At 53.7% G+C, this 25,606-nt stretch overlaps 1 protein-coding gene across 1 annotated transcript; it reads right to left on the reverse strand.

Annotated features, from left to right (window-relative positions):
* Positions 1 to 8,296: 8,296 nt before the first annotated feature.
* Positions 8,297 to 25,056, reverse strand: crk (CRK proto-oncogene, adaptor protein). Its single transcript, XM_088615643.1, has 3 exons — positions 24,528 to 25,056; positions 19,834 to 20,390; positions 8,297 to 12,886 (listed from the first exon to the last, which is right to left on the reverse strand). The coding sequence occupies exons 1-3, from the start codon at positions 24,748 to 24,750 to the stop codon at positions 12,749 to 12,751; spliced, it is 918 nt and encodes a 305-aa protein (XP_088471769.1). The 5' UTR covers positions 24,751 to 25,056; the 3' UTR covers positions 8,297 to 12,748.
* Between the last annotated feature and the right edge of the window lie 550 nt (positions 25,057 to 25,606).

Below are 25,606 nucleotides of genomic sequence, written 5' to 3' on the forward strand. Positions count from 1 at the left end.
AGTCTGAGGACAGAATCGCACACCGAACCCCCATCAGTCTGCGGACAGAATCGCACACCGAACCCCCATCAGTCTGAGGACAGAATCGCACACTGAACCCCCATCAGTCTGAGGACAGAATCGCACACCGAACCTGTCAGTCTGAGGACAGAATTGCACACCGAACCCCCATCAGTCTGAGGACAGAATCGCACACCGAACCTCCTCCAGTCTGAGGACAGAATCGCACACCGAACCTGTCAATCTGAGGACAGAATCGCACACCGAACCCCCATCAGTCTGTGGACAGAATCGCACACCGAACCCCCATCAGTCTGAGGACAGAATCGCACACCGAACCCCCATCAGTCTGAGGACAGAATCGCACACCGAACCCCCATCAGTCTGAGGACAGAATCGCACACCGAACCCCCATCAGTCTGCGGACAGAATCGCACACCGAACCCCCATCAGTCTGAGGACAGAATCGCACACGGAACCCCCATCAGTCTGCGGACAGAATCGCACACCGAACCCCCATCAGTCTGAGGACAGAATCGCACACCGAACCCCCATCAGTCTGCGGACAGAATCGCACACTGAACCCCCATCAGTCTGAGGACAGAATCGCACACTGAACCCCCATCAGTCTGAGGACAGAATCGCACACCGAACCTGTCAGTCTGAGGACAGAATTGCACACCGAACCCCCATCAGTCTGAGGACAGAATCGCACACCGAACCTCCTCCAGTCTGAGGACAGAATCGCACACCGAACCTGTCAATCTGAGGACAGAATCGCACACCGAACTCCCATCAGTCTGCGGACAGAATCGCACACCGAACCCCCATCAGTCTGCGGACAGAATCACAGACTGAACCCCCATCAGTCTGAGGACAGAATCGCACACCGAACCCCCATCAGTCTGAGGACAGAATCGCACACCGAACCCCCATCAGTCTGAGGACAGAATCGCACACCGAACCCCCATCAGTCTGAGGACAGAATCGCACACCAAACCTGTCAGTCTGAGGACAGAATCGCACATGGAACCCATATCAGTCTGAGGACAGAATCGCACACCGAACCCCCATCAGTCTGAGGACAGAATCGCACACCGAACCCCCATCAGTCTGCGGACAGAATCGCACACCGAACCCCCATCAGTCTGAGGACAGAATCGCACACTGAACCCCCATCAGTCTGAGGACAGAATCGCACACCGAACCTGTCAGTCTGAGGACAGAATTGCACACCGAACCCCCATCAGTCTGAGGACAGAATCGCACACCGAACCTCCTCCAGTCTGAGGACAGAATCGCACACCGAACCTGTCAATCTGAGGACAGAATCGCACACCGAACTCCCATCAGTCTGTGGACAGAATCGCACACCGAACCCCCATCAGTCTGAGGACAGAATCGCACACCGAACCCCCATCAGTCTGAGGACAGAATCGCACACCGAACCCCCATCAGTCTGAGGACAGAATCGCACACCGAACCCCCATCAGTCTGCGGACAGAATCGCACACCGAACCCCCATCAGTCTGAGGACAGAATCGCACACGGAACCCCCATCAGTCTGCGGACAGAATCGCACACCGAACCCCCATCAGTCTGAGGACAGAATCGCACACCGAACCCCCATCAGTCTGCGGACAGAATCGCACACTGAACCCCCATCAGTCTGAGGACAGAATCGCACACTGAACCCCCATCAGTCTGAGGACAGAATCGCACACCGAACCTGTCAGTCTGAGGACAGAATTGCACACCGAACCCCCATCAGTCTGAGGACAGAATCGCACACCGAACCTCCTCCAGTCTGAGGACAGAATCGCACACCGAACCTGTCAATCTGAGGACAGAATCGCACACCGAACTCCCATCAGTCTGCGGACAGAATCGCACACCGAACCCCCATCAGTCTGCGGACAGAATCACAGACTGAACCCCCATCAGTCTGAGGACAGAATCGCACACCGAACCCCCATCAGTCTGAGGACAGAATCGCACACCGAACCCCCATCAGTCTGCGGACAGAATCGCACACCGAACCCCCATCAGTCTGAGGACAGAATCGCACACTGAACCCCCATCAGTCTGAGCACAGAATCGCACACCGAACCCCCATCAGTCTGAGGACAGAATCGCACACTGAACCCCCATCAGTCTGAGGACAGAATCGCACACTGAACCCCCATCAGTCTGAGGACAGAATTGCATGTTCATTTAGCGAGTCTGTTCTCAAACTGACGGGTTCAGTATATGATTCTGTCCTCAGATTTTCAGGAGTTCAGTGAGTGCTTCTGTCCTCAGGTTGACGGGTTCAGCGAGCGATTCTTTACTTGGACTGGCAGGGGTTCAGTGAGCAACTCTGTACTCGGACTGGCAGGGGTTCAGTGAGCGATTCTGTACTTGGACTGGCAGGCGTTCAGTGAGTGATTCTGTCATTTTTTTGCGTGTGTTCTGTAATGCTTGTACTCTGCATTTCTGAGGATGAGACATCCAGCCAAATGAACTCTGATCATTTTTTTTTCTCTGATAAATTTTAATAAAGGAGATGATACTGAACTTAAGAAAGAAAGAGAGGGATAAAAATCTCTTTAATTGGGAAACCTAAAATAAACTCTACACATGCACAAAAATAGCAGTTGACGTTTATATTTTAAATGGCCACTCAGCAGCAATAAATTTAAAACAATATTACTTTATTTTGAAGACATTTTTATGAAGTCCGTGCAATTTCCTTAATGAAAAAGGCTGTTTACCTCTGAGGAGGGTGATTATTTTTCTGGCTCTCTACCCCCAAAGGTGATCAATCAGCTTCTGCTTCCATGTGGTACAGCTCATTCAAACTGACGTCAGCTGGATTTTAAATAAATGATCAAACTCTTCTGCAGTGAGATGCGTGTTTCAGGTTGCATGGGCCCAGTGTAGCAGGAGGCATGCTGTCCTGTAGCAGTGACACAGGGTGGGGTCTGTGGTCAGGATGAGAGGGGAAATTCTTTCTGACCTTAAGGATGAAGTTGAGACACACAGTTCCACACTGACTACAAACACAAACCAGTCACCTGCTGTCCTTGCTGTGGCTGTTGTTCGAATGTCTCCTTTTACTTGGTTAAACTAATTTCTTCTTATTTGTGCCTCAGTACACTATGGGCTCTTTTATTATGATTTGTTTTACTAGTCAGTGGCTGATGCAAAGATACATCACCTCGGATAAATATATCTGCTGCATTGTCAGCAGATTGTATGTATTTATTTGTGTAGCACTTTTTACGAAGGACATTGATTATATATTGTTTTGTTATAAACAATAATACAAACAAGCTCCAGATATGCGGTGGTGGACCACTTGTGTGTTCAGTGACCCCAAAGAGGTCTTTCCCACAGAGGCACAGTGAACTTTCTCAGGCCTCCCCCGCTATCGCAAAGCGTGTTTTTACATCACCAGTCGAAACTCCAACAAGCTCTTCTCTGGGCCCTTAAATCCAGAAATCTTACTTCACAAGAATTACCTTCCAGCCATCTTTCATAACATAACAAGATGGACTGTTATTGTGCAGACCCAAACTCGAACCTGAGCACAGGGCAAACACATACACATATATATATATAGAGACACCATGCAAACTCCACGCAGATAACCTCTGACTGGACTGAACCCAGGATCCTGGATCAAGGTGGCATTGCTAATTACGCCCCTGTACACTAAGAACAGACTTGTCTCTGAATTTATATTCATAGGTCAACCAGGAGAAAGGGCAGATCAGCTCCAGGCGTTTAAAAGCTGTCCTGGAAAGGAAACTAGCCCTGTACCTCTGGAGGTGACCTCGCCTGAAGTGTGGTCCACACGCTCACATATGGAGGCGAAGCCTGGATTCTCAACGCCAGAATGTTCCGCAGCTCCGAGAGACAGGAAGGAGCGGGGTGTGGCCAGGGAGTCACAGAGCTGGACTGGAAGAACCGTTTTCTTTCTCTAGTGAAGAAACTGAAAAAGACCACAGGCTGGACCCAGAGCAGGGGGAGAAGACCAGACCTGGGGGGGGGGGGACCCAGGAAATTCAAAAGCAGATATCAAGAGTAAAACAAAACCAAGCTGTTCGTTCAACTCAGGTTTATTAACAATTCATGTTGCAAATCACGTTTTGGAAAGAATTTTGGCGTTGCCTGCTGCCTGACGGAATTGTCTCTTGCTTGTGTTTGCCGTGCAGGCACCTCCGCCAGGGGCATGCTGGGTGTTTTTACAGTCTCGCGCACCGTCGGATTCGGGTGCCAAGCTGTGTCTGCTCGGCCCACGGACCGGCCCGCCAGACTGTGATGCCCCTCTTCGCTTCGGGACCCTGGCCAGACGCCTGCTCCGCTTCCCTGTGACACCTCGTTTCCGCCCTCCTGCTACTGACGTGGAGCAACGGCCTTTTCCCGCTGTGGGGAACTTGTCCGGGGGTAGCGTCAGAGATGGAACCGGGTTTTGAGCGGATTTTCTGGGTACAGCTGCCTGGTGCTTGGCGATGTTTCGATGGCTGCCATTCAGCCTGTTAAAGCCTCGTTTGCTCTGGAATGAGTATCTCCCTCGTTGCAGCTGTGGTTCACCCCCGGGTCTGCCCCGCGCTCCCCGCTGTGAGCGTGTCTGACGCAGATAGTAACCCATTCCAGCCAGGCGTGATCCCTTCCTGCTTAGCAACGCGGCAGCTGTCTCCCTGGCAACACAAATGGCTGGGCTCCCCAGCTGTGTGCAGGAGAGGCCTTTTTGATTGCCTGCCTCTGGAGACCTGCCCTCTGTCTCTCTCCCTGTCACCCCATTTCTCTCTTCAAACTGCCCCATCTCTCTCCCTGCCCCTGTCATTCTAGGCCCCCCGTCTCTCTCTGCCATTAGTCTCTCTCTTCTAACTGCCCTGGTCTCTCTCCCTGCCCCCTGTCTCTCTCCCTGCCCCTCTCTCTGTGCCCCCGTCTCTCCCTGCCCCCTGTCTCTCTCTTCTAACTGCCCCATGTCTCTCTCCCTGCCCCCTGTCTCTCTGTCTTCTAACTGCCCTAAAATACCCAGGGACATTATTAAAGCTGTTCCCTTGACAAAATATCTCCTGATAAATTCACCACAGTATTTTCACATGTATCTGTGATTTTACTATATTACTAAGCCTCTCAAAGGCTTCCACATGCACTGACTGTGTTTTCCTTTACTGTAAAGTACTTCACTGTACCCAAGACGTAGTGATCTGGTGACAAGACGTTTCTAGATACAAGATCCAGTTTTGCTAACTGAAACGTTTTGCATTTCCTCAGCCCTTTGATCTGTCTTCAGATATCAGTAGGTGTTAATCGGAAGGATGATGAGTTTATCTGATCTCCTGCTGCACCTAGCTCTCCTCTTCCTGTGTCGCTGAGCAGCAGTCACGAGTCAGTCTTTATTAACTGAGGCCCCGGGAGTGAGACAGGGGGCCCAAGGCGCAGAGGCAGTGAAGGTCCAGTTAGCTGACACCCCCCTGGTGTCCACCTGCGTTTGAGAAACACAGAGTCTGTCCTGGAACGGACTGAAACCTGCCCGAGCTGCGGCGCAGGGGTGGGTCAGCCGGCCTCGTCTCCCGCGTCTTCCCGACGGCCTTCGCTCCTCCGATGACACAGCAGGTCTCACAAAGTGGGGAAAAAAAATCAGGGAGCCTGAGCCGGACACCAGGACCCTGCAGAGCCTTCAGAGAGTCCAGCCCTGCCCGCTCTGAAACAAATTCAAGGCCTGAGGTTTTCAGAGTCCTCTGTCCGGTGTTTAGCAGTGACCCATTTTTGTAGCCCAGTTCTTGCAGGGTGTTGCGCAGGGAAGGTAACAGTCTTGCAGATGATGGAGAGCACAGGTTCTGGAGTGTTGCCATGGAAACCACAGCAGGTGTACAGATCCCCTGGCGAGAGGAATATTCGTGGCATGTGGTGTACATCTACTCCAGAAAACAAGCTAGCCAACAAACGAGAGATCATCTCAAATTTGGGATTTAGAGAGGAGAGGAGCACTGCTGAAAACTAATACACATGTAGAGACTGTCGCCTGTAGCAGCCAGCCTGACTGCAGAAAAGAAAACTTGCCGGTCTGAGTTTGCCGGTCAGTCACAGCTGTTCAGGCAGAGTGCAACTTGTCTTTTTTTTTTCCCACCTTGAGAAACCAAGAGCAATTTTTCTCAGGAGAATGAAAATTCTGTATGTGTGTTAAAAACAACAAAAATTTTGAGTGATGCTCCTGAGTTGATTGAATATCTCTGTACGTACAGATATAGAAAATAATGTTGTTGGTCCATTCTGAAGTGTAAAAAACTTGCTTTTGTCCAAAATGAAAACAACAACAGGCCCTTTAATCACGGCCACAGGAATGATCAGGATTTTGCACCGGTTCTGGGTTCTGTCAACCCATGGCACGTTACTGAAGCTTTGTTCCCTGCCCTGCGGTCCAGACAGCACCAGGGTCCCATGTCACCGCAGAGGTGATGAGGTCACAGTCTGCCTCCTGGTCCCCACGGATTTGGGAATCCGAAGCAGCCATTATGTACCAAAAAGACACGAGCACCTCACCTCGTATGACTTTTTTTCTGCAACTGATGACCTAAATACAGCAGCCAGCATCTGTATTTTTACATGTGGCCCTCATTTCTCTCGTCCGTGTCTGACTCCGCAGTGCTTTTCCCTACAGCCGCAGATCCAGAAGAACATTCCTTGCAGGTGTCCTGAATCCCAGACCCCGATTCCAGGACAGCGAGCTGCGGCCTCTCGGGTCTCCATGAAATCTCTCTGCCTCCTCTGCAGTGACTGCCGGAGGAAGTTTTACTCACTGATCTGTTCCAAATGAAATACACTGAGGAGGAGGGCTGCTTCTGGAAGCCTACAAGGAACACCAAAACTTATAAATTATTAACCCGCCAATATTAACACGCAGCAAGCCATATTCAGACAGCCCTTTTAAAGTGAAGGTCACGGCTGCAGTTAACTCTCGAAGAAAGGCCAAAGCTGCAGTTGCAGCTGCTCGCCACTAGTGGCCAGTGTTTTCCATCTGAAACACTGCTCTGGTTATCCAGGCTTGTTGCACAGATCTTGTTCCAGCCCTTCGGCGCAGACCTCCCACTCAATCTTCCTCCCAGATCCAGGATATCCGATCTAGTGCTGGACAGCCACTCCCATGGAGGTCTGCAGCCCTGCAGCCCGAAAGTCTGACCTTTCGTGAGACATGTTTGCCTGGAGCTGAATTTCACAGCCATACCTGTCACAATGCTAAGACAACAGGCTAACCGTTGGCTGTGTTTTTTTTCCCCAAGGTTTAATTTCCTTTGTACTAGAAAAGACTACTTAACAAGCAGCTTATACAGCCCCAAGTCCGAAAACGAACAGAACTGCCTTTTCATTCTGAAATAGACTGTACAGCAGATTTCAAACCGATTCACAGCATTTAAAGGACCATGAAAAAGTGATCTTGTAAGCAGGTTCAACATGGGCTTGCAGCACGCAAGGACTGTTTTGTTCTAGGAAAACGGAACAGTTGCAGTACAGTTGGAAACCATGCTGAGAGGCTGGGGGAGGGAAACTCCTTCACAGGTGCAGCCATGGACACAGGAGCTGTCCTGGAGTAAAGGCATGGCTGCCCGGTGTCCTCTGCTCACAGCTGACATACATATTAATGTGCCGGTCTGTTTGAAAGGATCTGATCTTCCTCTAATTGCTTACACTTATATAGAGCTTTTCTGGACACTCCACTCAAAGCGCTTTACAGGTAATGGGGATCCCCTCCACCACCACCAGTGTGCAGCCCCACCTGGATGATGCACCAGTCCTCTCCCCACACACCAGCTCTCGGTAGGGAGGAGAGCAGAGTGATGAAGCCAGTTCAGAGATGGGGATTATTAGCAGACCATAGTCAAAAGCCAGTGGGAAATGGTTTCTCTTTTTGAGAAATGCCTTGGGATTTTTAAAGACCACAGTCAGGACTTTGGTTTTACTTCTCATCAGGATAGTGCCCCCTACTGGCCCCACTAACACCTCATCCAGCAGCAACCTTAGTTTTTCCCAGGAGGTCTCCCATCCAGGTACTGACCAGGATCATGGCTGCTGAGATTCAGTGGGTTATCAGCTGTGGACTGCAGAGTGATATAGCTGCAGGCTAATTACTGTTAATGTCTGAAAACAACAGAGATTGGAGAGGATATCAGTGGTTCTTTCTCTATTGTGGTCACCCTGTGTGTCCGAGCGAACCTTTTTTCCAGCAAACCTCTTGTCAAATTATTTTTGACAACCCACACCTAAAAATTCAAAAGATCCTAAATAAAAGACCAAACAGAAGAAAAATGTTCACTTGCCAGTTGGCTTTATTTACTAAGGGTATTATAAACACATTACATGCTACAGAAAATAAAAGGTAAATTTCAATCGTCATGAAAGAATATAGTGTTATAATACAATGGCACATCTTCATATTAATATAATCACAAGTTCTATTTGCAATTGCCCCCTCCCCGAAAAAAAAAATAAAAACAAAAAAACCACTGAATACAGGGTTATTACAAAAATAAGATACTTTAAAAATATTGGTAGGCATTAATGAAGAGGAAAGAGACGGGGACTACACGATCACCCCTCATCTCAGGGAGGGCGACTCCTGGAAGGATCGGGGGGAGAACTTGGGGCGCGGTCACTCACGCCGCTGGGTTCTCGGGAGGGTCAGTATTGACGGAGAGGAGACCAGTAACCCCAGTACCAGGCGTCACGAGGCCCTGGGACAACAGCCACTGGAGCGCAGGTCCTCCCTCAGCAGCGCAGGCCAGTGCTTCAGAGCTGCGGGCTGAAACAGTCTCCCCCGCCTCTGTTTCTCCAGCCCACGACCGAGTCGTGGAAAAAGGCCCTTTCGCGACCACACCCGATAAGGAAGGCTTGTAAAGCCCGTAACTGTAGTGCCCGGGCGCAGAGGTGGCGCTGGAGAGGTCAGCTGGGAAGCACTCCCTGGCATCATGGGAGAGTCGCATTCCCATCGCACAGAGGCCAAGGGCTGATATCCAGCATATTTTAACTTCCCAGAAAAATTAAATTGCAAATGAAAACAAGAAACAGGGTTCTAGTTCTTTCTCTGGCACAGAACTGCCTTTTTATGTCGTGATTCCAGGCAGACCCCCCCCCTGCACCGACAGCCACTGGCCCCCTCAGACTTTGTCACGAGAGGCTGACGGTTGGAACACCCAGTGGGGCCGCCCTGAAGACGACAGGCAGAGAACAGCCTCCAGTGACTCTGTAAACCTTTTGCCAGTCCTGGAACACGGTGTTGTTCCAACGCAGAAATCAGTACTGTTGGACTTGCACACGATGCACACAAAACATGCCACGAAGCACACGAGGCCACAGGACACCAAGAGCGAACCAAGGGCCAGGCGCCGACGGCTGTCCTGACGAAAGCAAGGAGCTTACCACAACGCTGAGAGAGCGAGCGAGCACACCCACACAACCGCCTTCCCCCCCGTCGCGTGACGGCGAGGCAAGGTCTGCACAGGTGCCGAGCAGCTCTGCTGAAATACCGGAAGGGCGCCACCTCCAGGGACAACCACAGGAGCCGCGGAACAGGCTGAGGGACAGACGGACCCCCGAGGTGGAACTGGGTCCCCCAGCTGTCAAGGGGACAGGAGGGGCCAGCCTGGATGACCTGACTTCCAGACCGGCCCCCTCCTGCTCCACATGCAACTCGGAACACCGACGCACTGATCCGCTTCCTCTGCAGCGCAGCGCTTTGCTCACGAGACAACACCTGACCCGCGAGTAAATCTCTCCCAGGGAATAGACTCCGGCCACCGAGAAGCGCAAGAAGCCATCCGTCACGTCGGAGAAGCAAAAACAAATGCGGAAAGCGTGACAAGACAACGATGGCTCGTTAAACTTGCATGTCGGCGAGGCCATTTGCATAATCTGAAGCTTTTTTGCATAATGTGAACCTTTTCATTGCAAACCCTGAAAGCGCCACTCCCACTACTAAAGGACTAGACCACAACACTGATCTTTAATTACCCAGCTGCAGTGCCATCACTGGAATAAAAAAGACAAAAGCTTAAAAAACAGAAGTTCCACCTCGACCTTCCCCACCAGGCTTCGGCAGAGCGACAACAACTCTGGGCTGAGGCTCAGGCCACAGGAGGAAGCAGGGGATCAAACTCCCCAAGCAAACTCTGCGAGGTACACCGCAAAAAGCGAGAGAGAAGTCCTTCTGTAATACTGCACAAGAGGAAGGCTGCACTGGGAGAAGAAAACGAGAACGTGTGGGGGAGAACAGGAGCCAGGAATCAGTTAGGATTTGACTCTCATCTTAAACCAGGTGAATCCTGGTCTGCACCCCACTGGGGACACGTGCCGTTTCAGCTGTGTCCCTGATTAACCCAGTGCTGCCAGAGGAAAGCAGATGAGCTGATCATCATCAGCAGCAGCAGCTCCGCCTCCCTTTCGGACGCAAGAGCAAGGCGGACCGAGCTCCCTAGAGACGTGCGCTGCACATTCCCCGCCAGGAACGGGTTTCTCACCCCACGACCCCTCCGCGATCGGCAAGCCGGGCACCCTGCGGCGGTCCTGTCCCGTACGGGCAGGACCAGTCTCTCTCAACGACTGAGGGAGCGATTCCAGACAAAACCCGCTTTAAAAAAAGAGACTCCCAGACCAGGTGGAGATGACAGCAAAGGGAAAACCCCTTGAGATGTCCCGACAGTGATGAATGAGAGAGCCAGCCTCCACAGTAATTGCCACTGGAGCCACTAGACAAAAAAATAATAATGAAAAGACCGTTGCACTGTGAGCTTGATCAGGCTGTTCACGGGGATAGCAGCAGATGGCACCTTCATGGTGCTGTGCGCCGGGACTGCAGGGACTCCAGAAGAGGTTCAACGACTCTGGTGCAGGGGGTGGATTCAGTGCCAAAGCAGAAAACCTGTCTGGACAATCCTCCTGCACACACGCATACAACATCGCACCCTGCCGCGCGGTGCCCTAGCCAGACTCGGGCAGCAGAATCATATCAGTGAAGAAGGGGACCAAGACCAGCGACCTCCGGAGCTTTTTAATCAAGTCACAGGGAGTGCGGTCTCTAAATAACCACGAGTGACAAAGGCTCATTCTTTCAGTGCTGCTATATTATAGTGTTGTTTGGATATAGTGTTGGTATAGTTGTGCAATTCAGCATCCCTGCACTGGAACAGCTACTCCCAGGCGTCGTTAGTGTTTAGAAGTCCCAGGGTATTCATCATGCAATTCCAATCAAACATCAACACCAAGGGTTTCTCAAACATCTCAGCATTGCACTTCACAGGAAAATACAAGAACCTGTTGTCTCTCACTGTCTGGAATGAGTGCAGTCTGGCAGATATTGGCTGAGGAGGAATGCTCAATCTCTCCGTTCCATCGCAGGGGAAAACACACAGACAACCGGCCCAGAAGACCAGTAACTCTGCTGCAGCAGACGGTCAGTTATTCATCTGGAGACCCCTAAAGGTGCACCATTAACCTCTACTGGGCAGGAAAGAAACGTAGCAGACAAAGCCAGTTTCCAACACTCCGGTGCAGGAGAACGATTCAGTAACGCCTCGCGCCAGCCGGGACCTTTTCACATTTGACTGCTGCCCCAAGAGACCCAGTGGGATCGTGGGTTGAAGAGGGGGGACCGGACCGGACCTCCCACTCCTGTGACCTTGGCTCTCCTGGGTGGGACCACGTCTTCCTGCCTCTCTCACTGAAACCAGTCCTCCATGGGTGAACTGGCCTTCGGACACAGACAACAGACACCTCAAAGCTGCAGAGATCAGACACTAAAAGGCTAGCGTAGTTTTACCATGTAACGGTACATATATGATATCTATTTTTCTCGTAATAAAAAAAAGTTGCTTTACAAACGTGGTATCCAACTTTGTAGTGTGTCCTACCCACAGTGCACTGCAGACAGGCCCCACCCCTGGCTGTCCGCCTCCGCCCTGCTCACAGCTCCGCCTCGGTCAGCCACGAGCATCTAGGGTCCTCAGGGCCTGGGGGCAGAGCTGGCCAGTGTTACCCAGAGGTGGATGGACAGCCGGCCATATTCAGAAAGCAAAGGGCTGACCAGTCCTCAGACAGCTTCATCCAGCAGAGACGGAAACACAAGATATCCCTGCTGGACTCGGAATCCTCCCTCACCGGATTTCTGGTGTTTTAATATTATTTGTGAGCGTCTGAGACAAAGCACTGAAAATGGACTCCAAAAGGGCTTTTGACAGCCCACCTCAGTGGAATATGACAGTATGGCAGAAAGACCAATGTCTGATGAGCCCAAACAGCGTCTCCTACAGTGGTCAATATAACACCTCTCTAAGCTGTTAAACGGAAAACAAGACTGAACCTCAGCAGTACGGAACTTGTACACAAATTGAGAAACTCTGTAAATGTTTCCACACACTTCTGGGTGTCCGCTGGCGATCTGAGGAAGACGCCTGGACTCTTGCAGGTTAAGTCTTCGAGCGGCGCTGTTAAGTATGTCGTGCTGCCTGCAGAGATCCAGGTGTCCAGATGTCGGTGCGGGTCAGGCCCGTTGCCCTCCTGTCACGTGAGCTGTCCTGCGACCCACGACCTACGAGCCGCACCACAAGCCGGAGGGGGGGGGCATGGGGTGTGGCTCTGTGAATATGGCGGGGCCGGTGCGGGCAGTGGCTGGCGGGGGGGGAGGGGTGGGGGTGCGTGGGGGGGGGGGTGTGTGCGGGGGGAGAGAGTGAAGACGGCGTGGGCAGGGGCGTGGCCGCCGCCCCGCTCAGCTCAGGTCCTCCTCGGGGCTCTGCTGGTCCAGCAGCCGCACGTGCGTGAAGGGGAAGTGGCCCCGCTTGCCGTTGCACTCGCCCTCCCACTGGCCGTTGACGTTGATCTTGGTCACCTTCACCATGTCACCGACCTGCAGGGACAGGAGAGGCGCGGTCAGAGGGGCCAGTCGGGCCCCAGGCTGCCCATGCCACAGCTGCTTGGAGGAAGTGAGAGATCACTCAGGTGTTCAAGGTGTCCCCCCACGGTGGAGAACCAACATGTTCATCTGAGACAAGAGGAGGCGAAACTCGCTGCAGGGCAGCTGTCCAGTCCAGAAGACGTACAGGTGCGACCGGACGCTCCAGGACCTACCTGCATCAAGACAGATGTACAGAAACTCGGCTGCCGAGAGCTCTGAGCTATCTAGAATCACCTTACCCAGAATAAACTGCCTCCATTGAATGCTGCCTAGGAGTCTCCTTTAATTTCGGGAGTGTAGTTTAGCGGGCAGGCAGGCAGACCCTGGAGTTTTAATGTGGAGCACTCAAGTGAGGAATTACACCTGAAACTTACTGTACTCCACAACAGGGTTAAACAATTAGCACTATAATCCTTTTCCCACGCAGCTGCAGAGTCTGGTCCTAGTTCACTGCAGCCTGCCACATTGTGCACACCACCAATTGCGCTTTCAATTCTTCACCACTAGAGGGAGGTGGGACACAACAAAGACTGCACTGCCTCCAGCTCCGAGATGACCCAGAGTCCTCATATCAATCGGCACCACGGCCTCATCTTTCAGATCCAATGACAGGGTTTAAGAGAGCTACAGACTCCCAATTACCAACTAAATGGGACCACCTTTGCTCAGATTGCTAGGGTAAGCCTCCCATTGAAATGAAAAGAGCAATTCACCTTTATTGCAGATTCTTAAGAAATCTTGACATACAAGAAAGATCCCCAAATGCTGTTTAAGTACATTTAGGTAAATTAAGCTAGTCTGCAGGTCCTGTAGACAAGCCCTGCTACCCTGCACCAGTAAAACCCAGTGTGTCCCAGGTCCTACAAGCCTGAAGGACAGTTAAACAAGTGGAACCTTTAAAAAGCTCCTGGGAACACGAGCAGTCTGAGCCATCCTGCCTGCCTGTTTAAGACACCTGACTGATCTGACTGATTACCCAGATCACTCAGCTGTACGTGAGCTGAAGAACAAAGTGTCCCCTGGGTGCCCCTGTATCCTGTGCTGGAAATACCCGCTTGCTTTCTGTGCAAAGTGGCCCGAGAGCCCAGAACACTGCCCTGAGGGGGGGGGGGGGGCAGATGTCGCTCTGAAGAGAGCTCTCGCTGGCCCTGGGTCACACTGCAGGCCCCAACAGCAGACTGACGCACCTCCAATGGGCGATACTGCAGACATGCAGTTCCCTGGTGAGACACAGGGGGGGAGAGCCGACTCCAGCAGCACCCCCAGAAACCCCCGCCACAGCTGCTCATTCTGCCCCTCCTCTTTCAAACACTGAACCCCTGTTCACACTGCTGCCGACTCGGGGCCACCTGCTCGGGTGCCAGCTCCCCACTTCTGCCAGGGCCAGAGGCTGGTATATAGAGACACCTACACTGATAACTGTAGCTAACAGCATGTTGGAGCTGGGCTCTGTGTGCCGTAGAGAGGAAAGAAACCTGCATTTAAAACTGCCTCTCCCAGCGTCTGATTATCTAGCCCAGATAAGAAGGTATAATCTCTGCACGAAGTAACTCAAAGACACACCATTAGACCCAGTGAGGCAGTGGTCCTTATTAGAGAACTAGAAATCAATCATCTATCTGCCCACAAATAAGACTGCATCAGACAGTGAATGAACTCTTAGTGGTGTTAAACCTCAATACAATTGGTAGACTCATCAGAGAGCACTTCAGTCTTATTACCCTCACGGATGAAAAAGTCACGATTGTCCCCATTTCACAGCCTGCCTGAGCTACACTGTCTTCCTCACTGATGAACCTCATGCTCTGCGCTCACCTTTCGGCACAGGAGAATGGGGAGGCTGTGACCAGAAACCAGAAAAAAAGAGACCAGAAAAAACACAAGAAGCTGACGATCTTGCATTTGATTGGTGTCCCTCTCTGCAGCCTGTCAGCCAGAGTGGGCGTGGCGCCACCCCCGCGGAGCTCCTCCCTGGGACACGGGGAGCCGCGCCAACGGGGCGCAGGCCAGCCAGCACCCTCCCTGACAGCGGGCGGGATCCCGCAGTGTGTGGCCATGAGAATCCTGTGTGCCAGCAGTGTGGAGCAGAGCTCGGATCTGGCAGGCTGAGGGGTTTACATCCCAGGTGAGGCACTGCGGTTGTACCCTTGAGCAAAGTACTTCACTCAGGCTGCTCCAGGAGAATACCCAGCTGGACAAACAGGTGCAAAACCGCATCACTTCAGATTAAGGTACTTTGGATAAAGGCATTAGCCAGAGAACTCAGACTACATTGTCTTAGATCAGCAATCGATACTTCAGTTTCTGGCTCGTTCCACTTTATGCCAAGACAGAACATCTTTCAGCAGTTCAGCTGTTCAGACGCCAGACCGCTCTGTGGACAGGCCTGCACCTACATGAGGCCTTCAGCAGCTGCTCCTGCCTGCTCAGCAAGATACCGCGAAAGCCGTGGATCACTGAGCGCGCTCCCCCAGCACGTGCGCGGCAGGGGAAGACATCCTCCCGACGGGCCTGCGGAAGGACAGCTCTGAAGGCATGAAGGTTGAGCAGGGCCGCCTGCTCCTTCCTGCCTGCGACCCCATCGTTTCCCACGCGGCCCGCTAGAGCCAACGGGACAGGAAGTGGATTTAAGGAAGGAGTGCAGGGTGAACGGCTGGTAAATGAGCTGTCAACTTGGCAGCTCAGAACCTGCAGTTCCAGTCCCCACTGTAATGCCCTGTCCCTGCGTAGGTCAGGAGTTGACGTCTCTGGTACCCTCCGAGCCCAGCGGGCGGCGGGGCGGGACAAAGCTGCCCGCAGCAGGCGCGAGCAGCTGTGCGGTGATGCTCTCCCAGCTGCAGACGGGAGAATGGAGCCTCTCAGCACGTCCTGCAGCTGTCTGCACAGCGGCGCCGGGGATAGACGCCCTCTATTAACACCTACGTCCTGCAGTCTCAGCCCTTTGAAATTCCAAGGTTAACCTTTCAGATCCTGCATCTCCGCAGGCCTCAAAAGCCCTCTTGGCCAGGACTGTGCCAGGGGCGGTGCACCACATTATTCCATTTAATTCTGTGCCTCCCTAGCCCAATTCAGACGAGCACCTCCGTTTGATGCAAACACCTGATCTCCAAGACGGAACTCGGGAAGCTGTGTGAAAGCCGAGAATCATCATCACACAAGACGCACAGTATGTACTCAGTTATTACTGTCATTTCACATCGCTCCTTAAACCCACTGCAGCCCACAAATAACCCAGCCGTGCAGCAACCAGCACATTCAAGCTGATTAGCGTTTAATTGCTCAGACAGTGTCACGCTGTACAGCCTGGGTGAACAGACCTCTGTTCTGTAGCTGTACCAGAGGGGACAAGCCACACAGAGACCTGATCAATAGCACGCCAGCTGTCGGCGCAGCTGCTAATGGGACAGAGAGAGGGGGCTACAGAGGAAGCTACTGCTTTGAGAGCACACAGACGACGTGCCCCTCCTGTCCTCTCTGGCCATGAGAATCCTGATCCTGTTCACAGAGCCCACATGTCCTCCTTTCAGTTGCAAACCTTGTGATCCTATGAACAGGAGGCACTTCTTTACACAAATGATAAGGAGGGAGCAAGGAACAATCAGGACTCTCCCACTAAGCTGTCAAAGTGAATACGCTGCCTAGAAAAGATCCTCAAGATCAATTAGCTACTAAAAACCAGTGGTATCTTCTAGTCTGCTAGCTTTCCTCCGAAGGTCCTTAATTCAGTCCTGCTGAAGAGCAGCGACAGATTTCATGAACTGCAGCCACCAGAATGACTGTCTGCTGTTTATACAAGGAGGCGCCGGGGGTTCTGCTGACGAAAATACCGCGCAAAGGGCCTCTCTCTTCTACGGATCAAAGGTCCACCTTTTCACCATAAAGAAAATCCTGCCCAGCCACGCGCTAAGTAACAGAGTCTTAATTGAGAGACGCGCGGCTTTGACAGCGCCTGCAGAACTCCAGCTGGACTGAACGAACCGGCAAACACAGCCCACTCCGCGGCTGGCCTGTGGCCAGGGCCGCCGAGCTGCTCCAGGCCGGGAGCAACAGATCACCGACCAGCTTCTTGTCAGGAAATGCACTCCAACAGAAAGCATTTCCTGTTGAACTTGGCCTCTCTTCGTGAAGAGCCCGCCCCCACTCTGTCACTGCCTCCTGCCAGCTCTCCCAAATTTCAGAGCGCCGAGAGGCAGAGACTCCCCCGCGCCCCTCCGAGCACTCTTGCCCTCCGAGCCGAGCGAGCCGGGGGCTGCACGCTCCACATGGGCATGAGGTTCCGCCACTGGCACGGCTCGGACGCCCGCTTGACGCTGCAGCAGAAGGTGACTCACGCCAACGGGGAGGTGAGTAACGCACCACGTGCTGCCGCGGGGCTGCTGGGAACAGGGCCGGAGTGTGCCGGTGCACAAAGAGGCTATGGCACCCCCACCTCCGAGGGTGACTCGCCGCGAGTCAGGGTGCACAGGCAGACAGCCCACCCCCCCCCCCCCCCTGCAGCTGAGGCTCACAGCTGTGAAGGCCACGCCACCTCCCTGCTGGGGGCCGAGGCGAATCAGCCGGCTCTGTTGGGCGGGTGGGCGCAGGCCTCTGGGGAACCCGAACCTCCAGAGATTTCGGACCCTTCCCGACGCCTCGTGTATACAGGACTGAGAATCCATCCCGCAGAACAGCTCTAGTGAATCAACAGGCTTCACAGTGACTGCTGCAGCACAGGGCAGCTCAACAGGCTCGTTCTGAAAAGGCGCAGGACGAAGACGAAGGAAGAAACAGCACAGCCACTGACTCTGCCAGGAAGGCCCTGCTGTGCTAGAAAACTCGGGTTTAAACCTGACTGCAGTATCTCAAGAATGCGGTCGCACAGTGCGGGTTCTTTCATGGCCTTCGGTTCCTTCTCTGAACTGGAGGCACAGGACCCCACCGGTCCCGGGAGATCCTCTCCGCTGAGCCCCGGGACTCTCCCAGCCAGGACTCATCCACACCTGCGGAAGTCCCCCAGGCCACAGCGCTCCGCCCCGGAAGTCTGCAGGCAGGAGGAGTTTCCTTGGCAGCGCAGAAACACCTGGGTGTCCCCCCACGCTCCAGCACACAAGGACTGAAAGCAGGAGGCATGTCCACACACAGAGAGGAGAGAGCGTCTGAACCCGGCTGGCCGGGCAGTCCTTCTGAGGACAGCTGGCCAAGGGCCCTGGATCCATAACCTGCACAAAGGAACCACACCAAGATCTACGCACTCCCTAGATACCTGAAGCGGTCAGCTGCCACCACTGTCACACCCTCTACTCCACGAGGTACAGGTGCTTCCAAGTGGAGCCACAGACAAGCCAATCCACCTCCCACTGTTTCACTCCCCTGTGGAAACCAACAGCTTTAGGACAAAAAAAGCCACTCAACAGCTAAACTTGACAAAACCAACTGAAGAAAACAGGCTAAACCTTTTCACAGCAGCTTCAACTGGAGCAATCCTGCCCTGTGTTCTCCACTGTCACCCCTTCCAGGTCACGGCTACACCGGGCTCCTCCTCAGCTAACCTTGGCTCCAAGCCGCGTGGCGCTACTCTGCTGTGCCGTGGGCCTGTGGAAGCGGACCGTGCTGTGATGATCAAGTGAACTTTGTGATACTGTTAGGGTTAGGTAAGGATCTGCACCTGTGGCTGGAAGGTTGCCGGTTCAAATCCCGCGGCCGGCAGATGTATCCTACTCTGCTGGGCCCCTGAGCAAGGCCCTTCACCCCAGCTGCTCCAGGGGTGCTGTATAAATGGCTGACCCTGCGCTCTGACCCCCAGCTTCTCTCCCTGTCTGTGTGTCTACTGGAGAGCAAGCTGGGGTATGCGAAAAGACAAATTCCCGATGCAAGAAATTATATATGGCCAATAAAGTGATCTTATCTCTCATCCTATATTGATACCCAAGGGTAGACCCAGTTATATTTACACTTTTCTTGCTCGCATTCAAGTTTCTAACGCAGACCATGCCCAGCGCGACCGGCTAACGAAGCCGAGGCAGGCTGAAAGGTTCATCTACCGCTGGAGCGACAGCCCTGCTCCGACACTGATAAGACTGTGCCTTGGAGTAAGGCTCTTCTGGAGCCCATCTTAGTCTAGGATCACAATCAAATTTTCCGCAGGGCTTCTGCGACACTGTCAGCCAAAACTAGAAGACTGACATTTCCTGCACCCTGAGGAGTACGAGCACTGCAGGGAACTATACAGTTCTTTCGATTCTTACAGAAACAAACCAGACCTCCACCACAAAGCAGGTCACACACATCTGAGGGCTCCAGCAAAACCATGTCGACAAAACAGAAATGGACTTTCTAAACGTTGCACGGTTTTTAAACTTTGCACGTCCGACTATTATCTCGACTCAAGGTGAGGTCACAAGTCTGTAACACTGGGCACCTGGGCATCAGCGAGGAATGCCTGAAGCGGATCCCACTGCTATGCCCCTGCAGGATTCTAAGGAGCAGATCTGCCACCAAGGGCTTCTGCTGTGATGGTATGAAGACCTCGCTGGCCGCGGGCTCAGCGTCTGCCTGGATCTGCGGAGGGCAGAAGAAACGGCGCACACTTGCTCAGGTGAACATGCTGGAAAAATGAAAACCCCACCCCCCGACCTCAATCGCGTCAAAACTTGGCTGTCGTCCCGGATCGCAACGCCAGGCCAGACGCTTCAGCCGTCAGACAGAACCCCAGGCCCCAGAGCGACGGCGCGGGGAGCCCCAGGAAGGGCAGGAGCAGAGGCAAGCGGACAGGAGGCAGCGCCCCCCAAGCTCCCGCCGAAGAGGAGCGAAGCAAGAGAAGACAGAAAGGAGCCCCCCTTCCATCCTTCGATCGTTTACCGATTATTTTTTGGGGGGGAGAGAGGGGGAGGGGGGGTTGAATTTCGTTTTTGATTCTGTACCTCCAAAGCCAAGGCCGTCTTGTCGTAGGCATTGGGCACCCTCTTCTGGATAGCCCTGGCATAAACGGGCCCGTTCTGGAGGTTGGGCAGCGGAGTGTTGACACTGGGCTGGGCATATTGCCCGGGCTCCTGGCCTCCCAGCAGGGCCGGAGGGGCGTTGGGACACTCCTGGTTACCTCCGCTAGTCGGGGACGAGGGCCGGTATTTCTCCACGTAGGGCACAGGGATCATCCCGGCCTTGCCCTCCGAGTTCTGGGCGTTCCACCACTGCTCCTCCGGCTTCTCCAGGATGCGCAGCACGTCGCCCTTGCGGAAGGGCAGGTCCTCGTCGTCGTTTCCCGGGAAGTCGAAGAGGGCGCGCACGTACTCCGCCTCCTCCTGCCGCTGGCCGATCACGGGCGCCCCGGCCGCCCGGCCCACAAAGTTAGAGTGCTTGGCCTTGGAAATGGGCTCTATCAAGGTGGTGGTGTCCAGGTAGTGGATTTTGTAGAACTCTAGGAGGGCCGGGAGGGCGTCGAACTCCTGGTCTCCGATGCGGAAACGCGGTGGATTTAATCCTGGAAGGCAAGACAGAGGGGGGGAAAACACACGGATCAGAGCCACTCCATACTGCGTCATTCAGAACAGGCTGACCAGGCACTGGCCGGACAGCACTAGAGACACACCGCCCTAGTGCCTCGACACAGAGCAACTTACACGGGTCTTTAGTAAGATGAGCAGGAAGCTTTTCTGTGCCGAAATGCACTAGATCTAGACTACTGAACGTTTAGCATGTTTTCGCTGCTCTGCATGTCACATCGCTAGCTCCTGAGTTACTTTACACACCAGATCAGTTGTGCTCGTGTCTCCCCGACAGCAGCTCACTTTTAAGATCCATCCCTCAAGACACTTCAGCTCTGGGAGACTGATCTCATTCGGGTCAGCAAATACCACCAGAACATTCTCGAGCTGTCCTTCAAGCTTGTGTCCCCTCTCGATTTCAACTTGCCAGTTCTGCTGGGTTTCATACCCCGCCGATCTGGAGCAGCCAGCTGGCGATCGGCTCAGCCAGGCCTGCGACGCAGCCGAGACCACCACCGCAGACGGCTGGGCTGAAGAGCAACACCTGCCCCAGGTACAAGAGCAAGTCACGAGCTGGCGCCTGTTTTCGGGCAGGGGGAATTATAATAACGCTACAAGGGTATTGATCAGCACATTTCAGGAAAGAGTACTATAACAGCGGAGAAAAAAAAAAAAACCTGGACCTGGAGCTCACAGATATGGGGCTGCAAACAGGAAGCTCTGTCGCAGACTGTGGAAAGCAAGGAAGCCACAGTCAGCAGATCCCAAACTCAGAGCCGGACTGTACTCCAGCAATAAGACCACAGGACCACCTGGCGCTAGGCCATTCATGAGCAGGAGAACCTGTCCCGTCCGAATTTGACCGGGAGCCAGTGCAGTGCACGCAGGACAGGGGTTAACGAGCAGATGCAGAGATATTTGGTTGGCACGCAAGGCATAGAATTGAGAATGCAGTGAAGCCTATTTAGTTCCAAACTGGTAGGCCAGTCAGTAAGGTTACAGTGATAGAAAAAATCATTAAATAATAGGAATTAATATTTCAGTACCATCAAAACCACTGAAGGCACTTCACGATGAGAGGCTGACGTTTGATATTGATATTTGAGGCTACAAACACGACCTCAGGCCTGTCTGTGTAGCTAAACAACGAAAACGCCGCAGAAACTGCAGCAGGAGAACCTGACCTGATTAAATAAAATCAACTCCAATGCACACGCAAGTCATCACTCCAGCAACCACGCGAGAACCACCCGAAACAGACTAAACACCGATTTTGCTTTGTTACATGAGCAGACTGAGTGACTTTGAGCGTTGAACCCAGAGCGTTACCTTGAGAACGCCGGCATGACCAAGCTCTGCTTATATCGGAACGCAGCGATGGGCCACCCGTACATCCTGACATCCCGAAACCACTCGAGCATCTCAAACACAAAAACGGCAAACTCTGCCCGCGGAGCACAGAAATCCACAAACCCCTCTCCAGGGAGAACGCAGCACTTTGGGACCGCAAAAAGGGCCGCGCGGTAAGGAATGTCGGCTCCAGGCGCCTGGAGCTGGGAATGAGCGGGATCGCCGAGAGGAGGAGGGAGGGATGTGCCACACGCCAGAGCTGCAAAGGTGGAACCCGCTGCCATGCCAAGGAGGGGAGGAAATCCGGGATTTAAATGGAAGCGATGAATCACCAGAGAACGAGGCAGCAGGAACGGCACTCTGTCAGGAACACACAGCCTGCCGAGAGACCACTGACGCCCTGAGCCCCCGAGAGCCAAACGAGGGGACTCCCTGTGCGAAATACGACACGCGGTCAAGCAAAGACAATGGGAGTATTTTTGCTCCTCCATTACCACTGGGATACCCAGCGAGGCCGTCTTACACCCAGGCACTTTAATCCATACACTCGCAGGGCTGAGTCCTGAGCCAGCCCGGATAACAGCGCAGGCCTCACACTGCTAACTTCTCCGATCCCCCATCCAACAGGACACGGCGCGGGCTCAGACGAGACAATTCTAGACGATCAAAGAGTTCTTTAGCCGTTTTCCCTACACAACCAGCGCGCTGTCAGCAGGGTGAGCACACAGGGACGAGCCGACAGCCACCATCAGATATCAGGCGTCTGCAGTTCCTCAATGGGGAGGAAAAGCCGTCTATAAAGAACTGAGGGGGATGACAGAGACTGCTGGGCTTTTCTTCATTGCTGTAAGTCGGCAGTTAAGAGTCAGGCAGCTCTTCCACTTCACTGACTCGCTGGCCAGCCTCCCAGAGGCAGCACAGGCTGGACAGTCACTGGTGCCAGACCTGCAGCGCCAAGCAGCACTACAGCTGAAGAAAATGCCAAAATCTCTGATCAAGGATCAGTTTCACCAGTAAAAAAAGGGCATGGCTTGCATGCACATGTCCTGTTGGGAGTACTGGGACAAGCATCGCCCCCTGCCGAATCCCGATGACAGCTTGCTCCCGTAAAACAGCCCCAACGCCCAGCGTCGCTGCACCCCAGCACTGGCAGAGACCCGCAGGATACAGCGCCCGCGCTCGCTGATCCCCGGGCAACACGGGGGGCCCGCAGGGCTCGTGTGCGTCCGCTCATCGGGCCCGGAGGAGGCGTGGCTCAGCCGGGCGGGGAGCGGTCCGCCACCCGGGCGCGCTGGCAGCCCCCACAAGCCGCCATCGCGGCCCCTCTCTCCTGGCACACACCTCCACCCCGTTCCCACTCCCAGCCCACTCCGCCTCCCGGATTGAGAAACTCCCCAGTTTAATGATTCATCCGAAGGCAAACACACAAAGCAGGCCCTGGAGAGACAGGGCGCTCCAGCCCAGGCACAATCAGCTCTCCTGATCCCAGCCAGTGAGAGCCCACCTTCCGCACTCGGGACTCTGCCCGGGCACATCGCTGGGCAGGACCGAGCAACTGAGCCTGGGGCTGGTTCTGCTGGCATCGGACGAACGATCACTCCGCTGTTTGCAAACTGCACTCGTCCTTCCTGGGTCATTAAGCCCGATTCTCCTGCATTGCGCGAGCCACATTAACACCCCTGCGAAAGCACCAGTTTTTAAAGAGAGATATTTCTGCAATGCTGGAAAAAACAGCTTCATTTTTGCCCCATGAGAACATCAGCTCCTCTCTGCCCCATGTCAGGCAATTTCAGCCAGGCTCACTGTGAAGGAGCCCATGTGCAGCCGGGCTGCAGCGCTCAAGACTTCCCACTGACCTCACAGGGACCCAGCCAGCAGCTCCCAGAGACAATGTCTTCGCTAGTCGGACTTCTGCTCCACCAGCACCCATCAACATACCACCTTACAAAGTCAAGCGCCACCAAACACGGGCTCAGCCTTGGCTCACCTTAACTTCAGGAGGATCTCACTGCAAACACAAGTTTGGATACGTCTCTTCACAAAACTGAACGACTTCTGTTACCAGGTTTCGCTTTCCCATCCAGACGCACCCATCAGCATAAAGTGTTTGATGTGAAACGACGGCAATGCAGTAACCCTCCAGATCAACAAACATTAAGCAGCGGCGTACTAAGACGCCGGTATTCTGGGAGACCCGGTGAAGCCAAGTTCAGGTCCTTCAACGGGGATGAAGAGAAAACGGTTATGCTGAGACTTGTCAATACGAGTCAGCGCACACACGACCAGTCCGATCCGGGTGCAACCCTTAACGCGACGGGTGCGATTCCGCAGGGCGCGACGCCAGCGCACAGGACCCTCGACCTTCGGGGGCTCCCCAAGGTGAGCGGCCCTGGGGGGTCTCCCCAAAGAAGAGGGCTTTAGAGGAATCGACGCTCGAGGTTCCCTCCTCCCGCGCCCCGCGGACGGTGACGCCGCTGAGCCCGGGCGCCATGTGCGGGGTTTCACGCCCAGCTCCCCGGTGCCCCACCGGGCTCCTGTCACGCCGGGGGTACAACGCGTGTAGGGGGTAGAAACAAGGCCTCGCGTCAGTACACGGTTTCATCTTCATGTCCATAAGGCACCCAAGACGCCTCTAACGCGACTCCGGGACTGGAGAGCATCTCCTCACACGGTCACCGGGACCCGCGGGAATCGCGCATCCTCACCCCGGCTCCACCTGCGGCCAGCCCCCGCCCCCGCCCGAGAGGGGCACCGGGACCGAGCCCCCTGCCCTGCCCGCTTACCTGTGCCCGACTGTCTGTTGTTGCAGCTGATGCTGTTGATGATATAGTGGGAGACTTTTGAATTCTCCGAGACGGACAGCACGTAGTCCCCAGGGCTGGTGATCGAGTCCCTCACCAGGAACACGCCGTGCCTCTGCCCCTGCAGCAGGGACACCGCCTCCTGCCGGCTCAGCCTCCCCCAGTACCAGCTCACCCGGTCCTCGGAGTCAAAATTCCCGGCCATGGCTGCCACTACTACACCGCGGCTATCTCGGGGCCTACCCTTCACCTCTCCTTGTCCGCAAGCAGGAGCCAACTCATACAAAAAACTTTAACTTGAGGCGAATCCGCTTCAGAAAATGCACGACATCCGCGCCGCGCTGCCCGGAAAAAAACACCAGATCCGAAGGGCCAGATCCTCCGCCGACACAAAAACGGGCAATTCGGCCAGTCTCGCCAAAGATTTACCCCAAAGTTTTCCGATTCAAATCTCAGAAGTTCTCCCAAGAAACTCCAGGAAAAAAAAACTGAAATGGCGGATCTGGGATAAAAATTGACCTTACTCACCGGATATGAGGTCAGCGGTTAGTCACGGGAACAACGGACGCGGAGGACACGCCCGACCATGATGATGAGGTCAAGACTCGCTCGACTCATTCATCCCACTCGCTAAACAAAACATGAAACAGAAAAACCCTTTGACCCTTTCTTTGAACTCTTTCTTTTACCCTACTAAACATTTTCAGCTATCATAATTATTTATATTTTTTCATGTTTGAAGTTCGTCCAATTTTCCAGAAAAAAGACCCCGTTTTGAATTTTAGTTTTAATGACTGAAGTTCTACATCACTCCCCCAATCCAACAAGAAAGTGTTGCCTTCTCTCCTTAGAAAGCGGAGTGTCGTTACCTCTGCCGTTATCTCTGAGTCACAGTTTAATCCTAGGAGGGGAGAAGATTCCAGTCATCCAGCCTCGGTACAGCCTGCAACCCTGTCCCAGTCGTGATTAATGCTTAGAAACGGAGAAGTTGCCCGCAGAGCGAGATTCTGTTCTTGATGTGTCATTGTAGTGACAAACAGTAGATTAATAACAACAGGAGT

Source organism: Lepisosteus platostomus, chromosome 22 (genome assembly GCF_059453375.1).
Source record: "Lepisosteus platostomus isolate fLepPlt1 chromosome 22, fLepPlt1.hap1, whole genome shotgun sequence".
Lineage (NCBI taxonomy): Eukaryota > Metazoa > Chordata > Actinopteri > Semionotiformes > Lepisosteidae > Lepisosteus > Lepisosteus platostomus.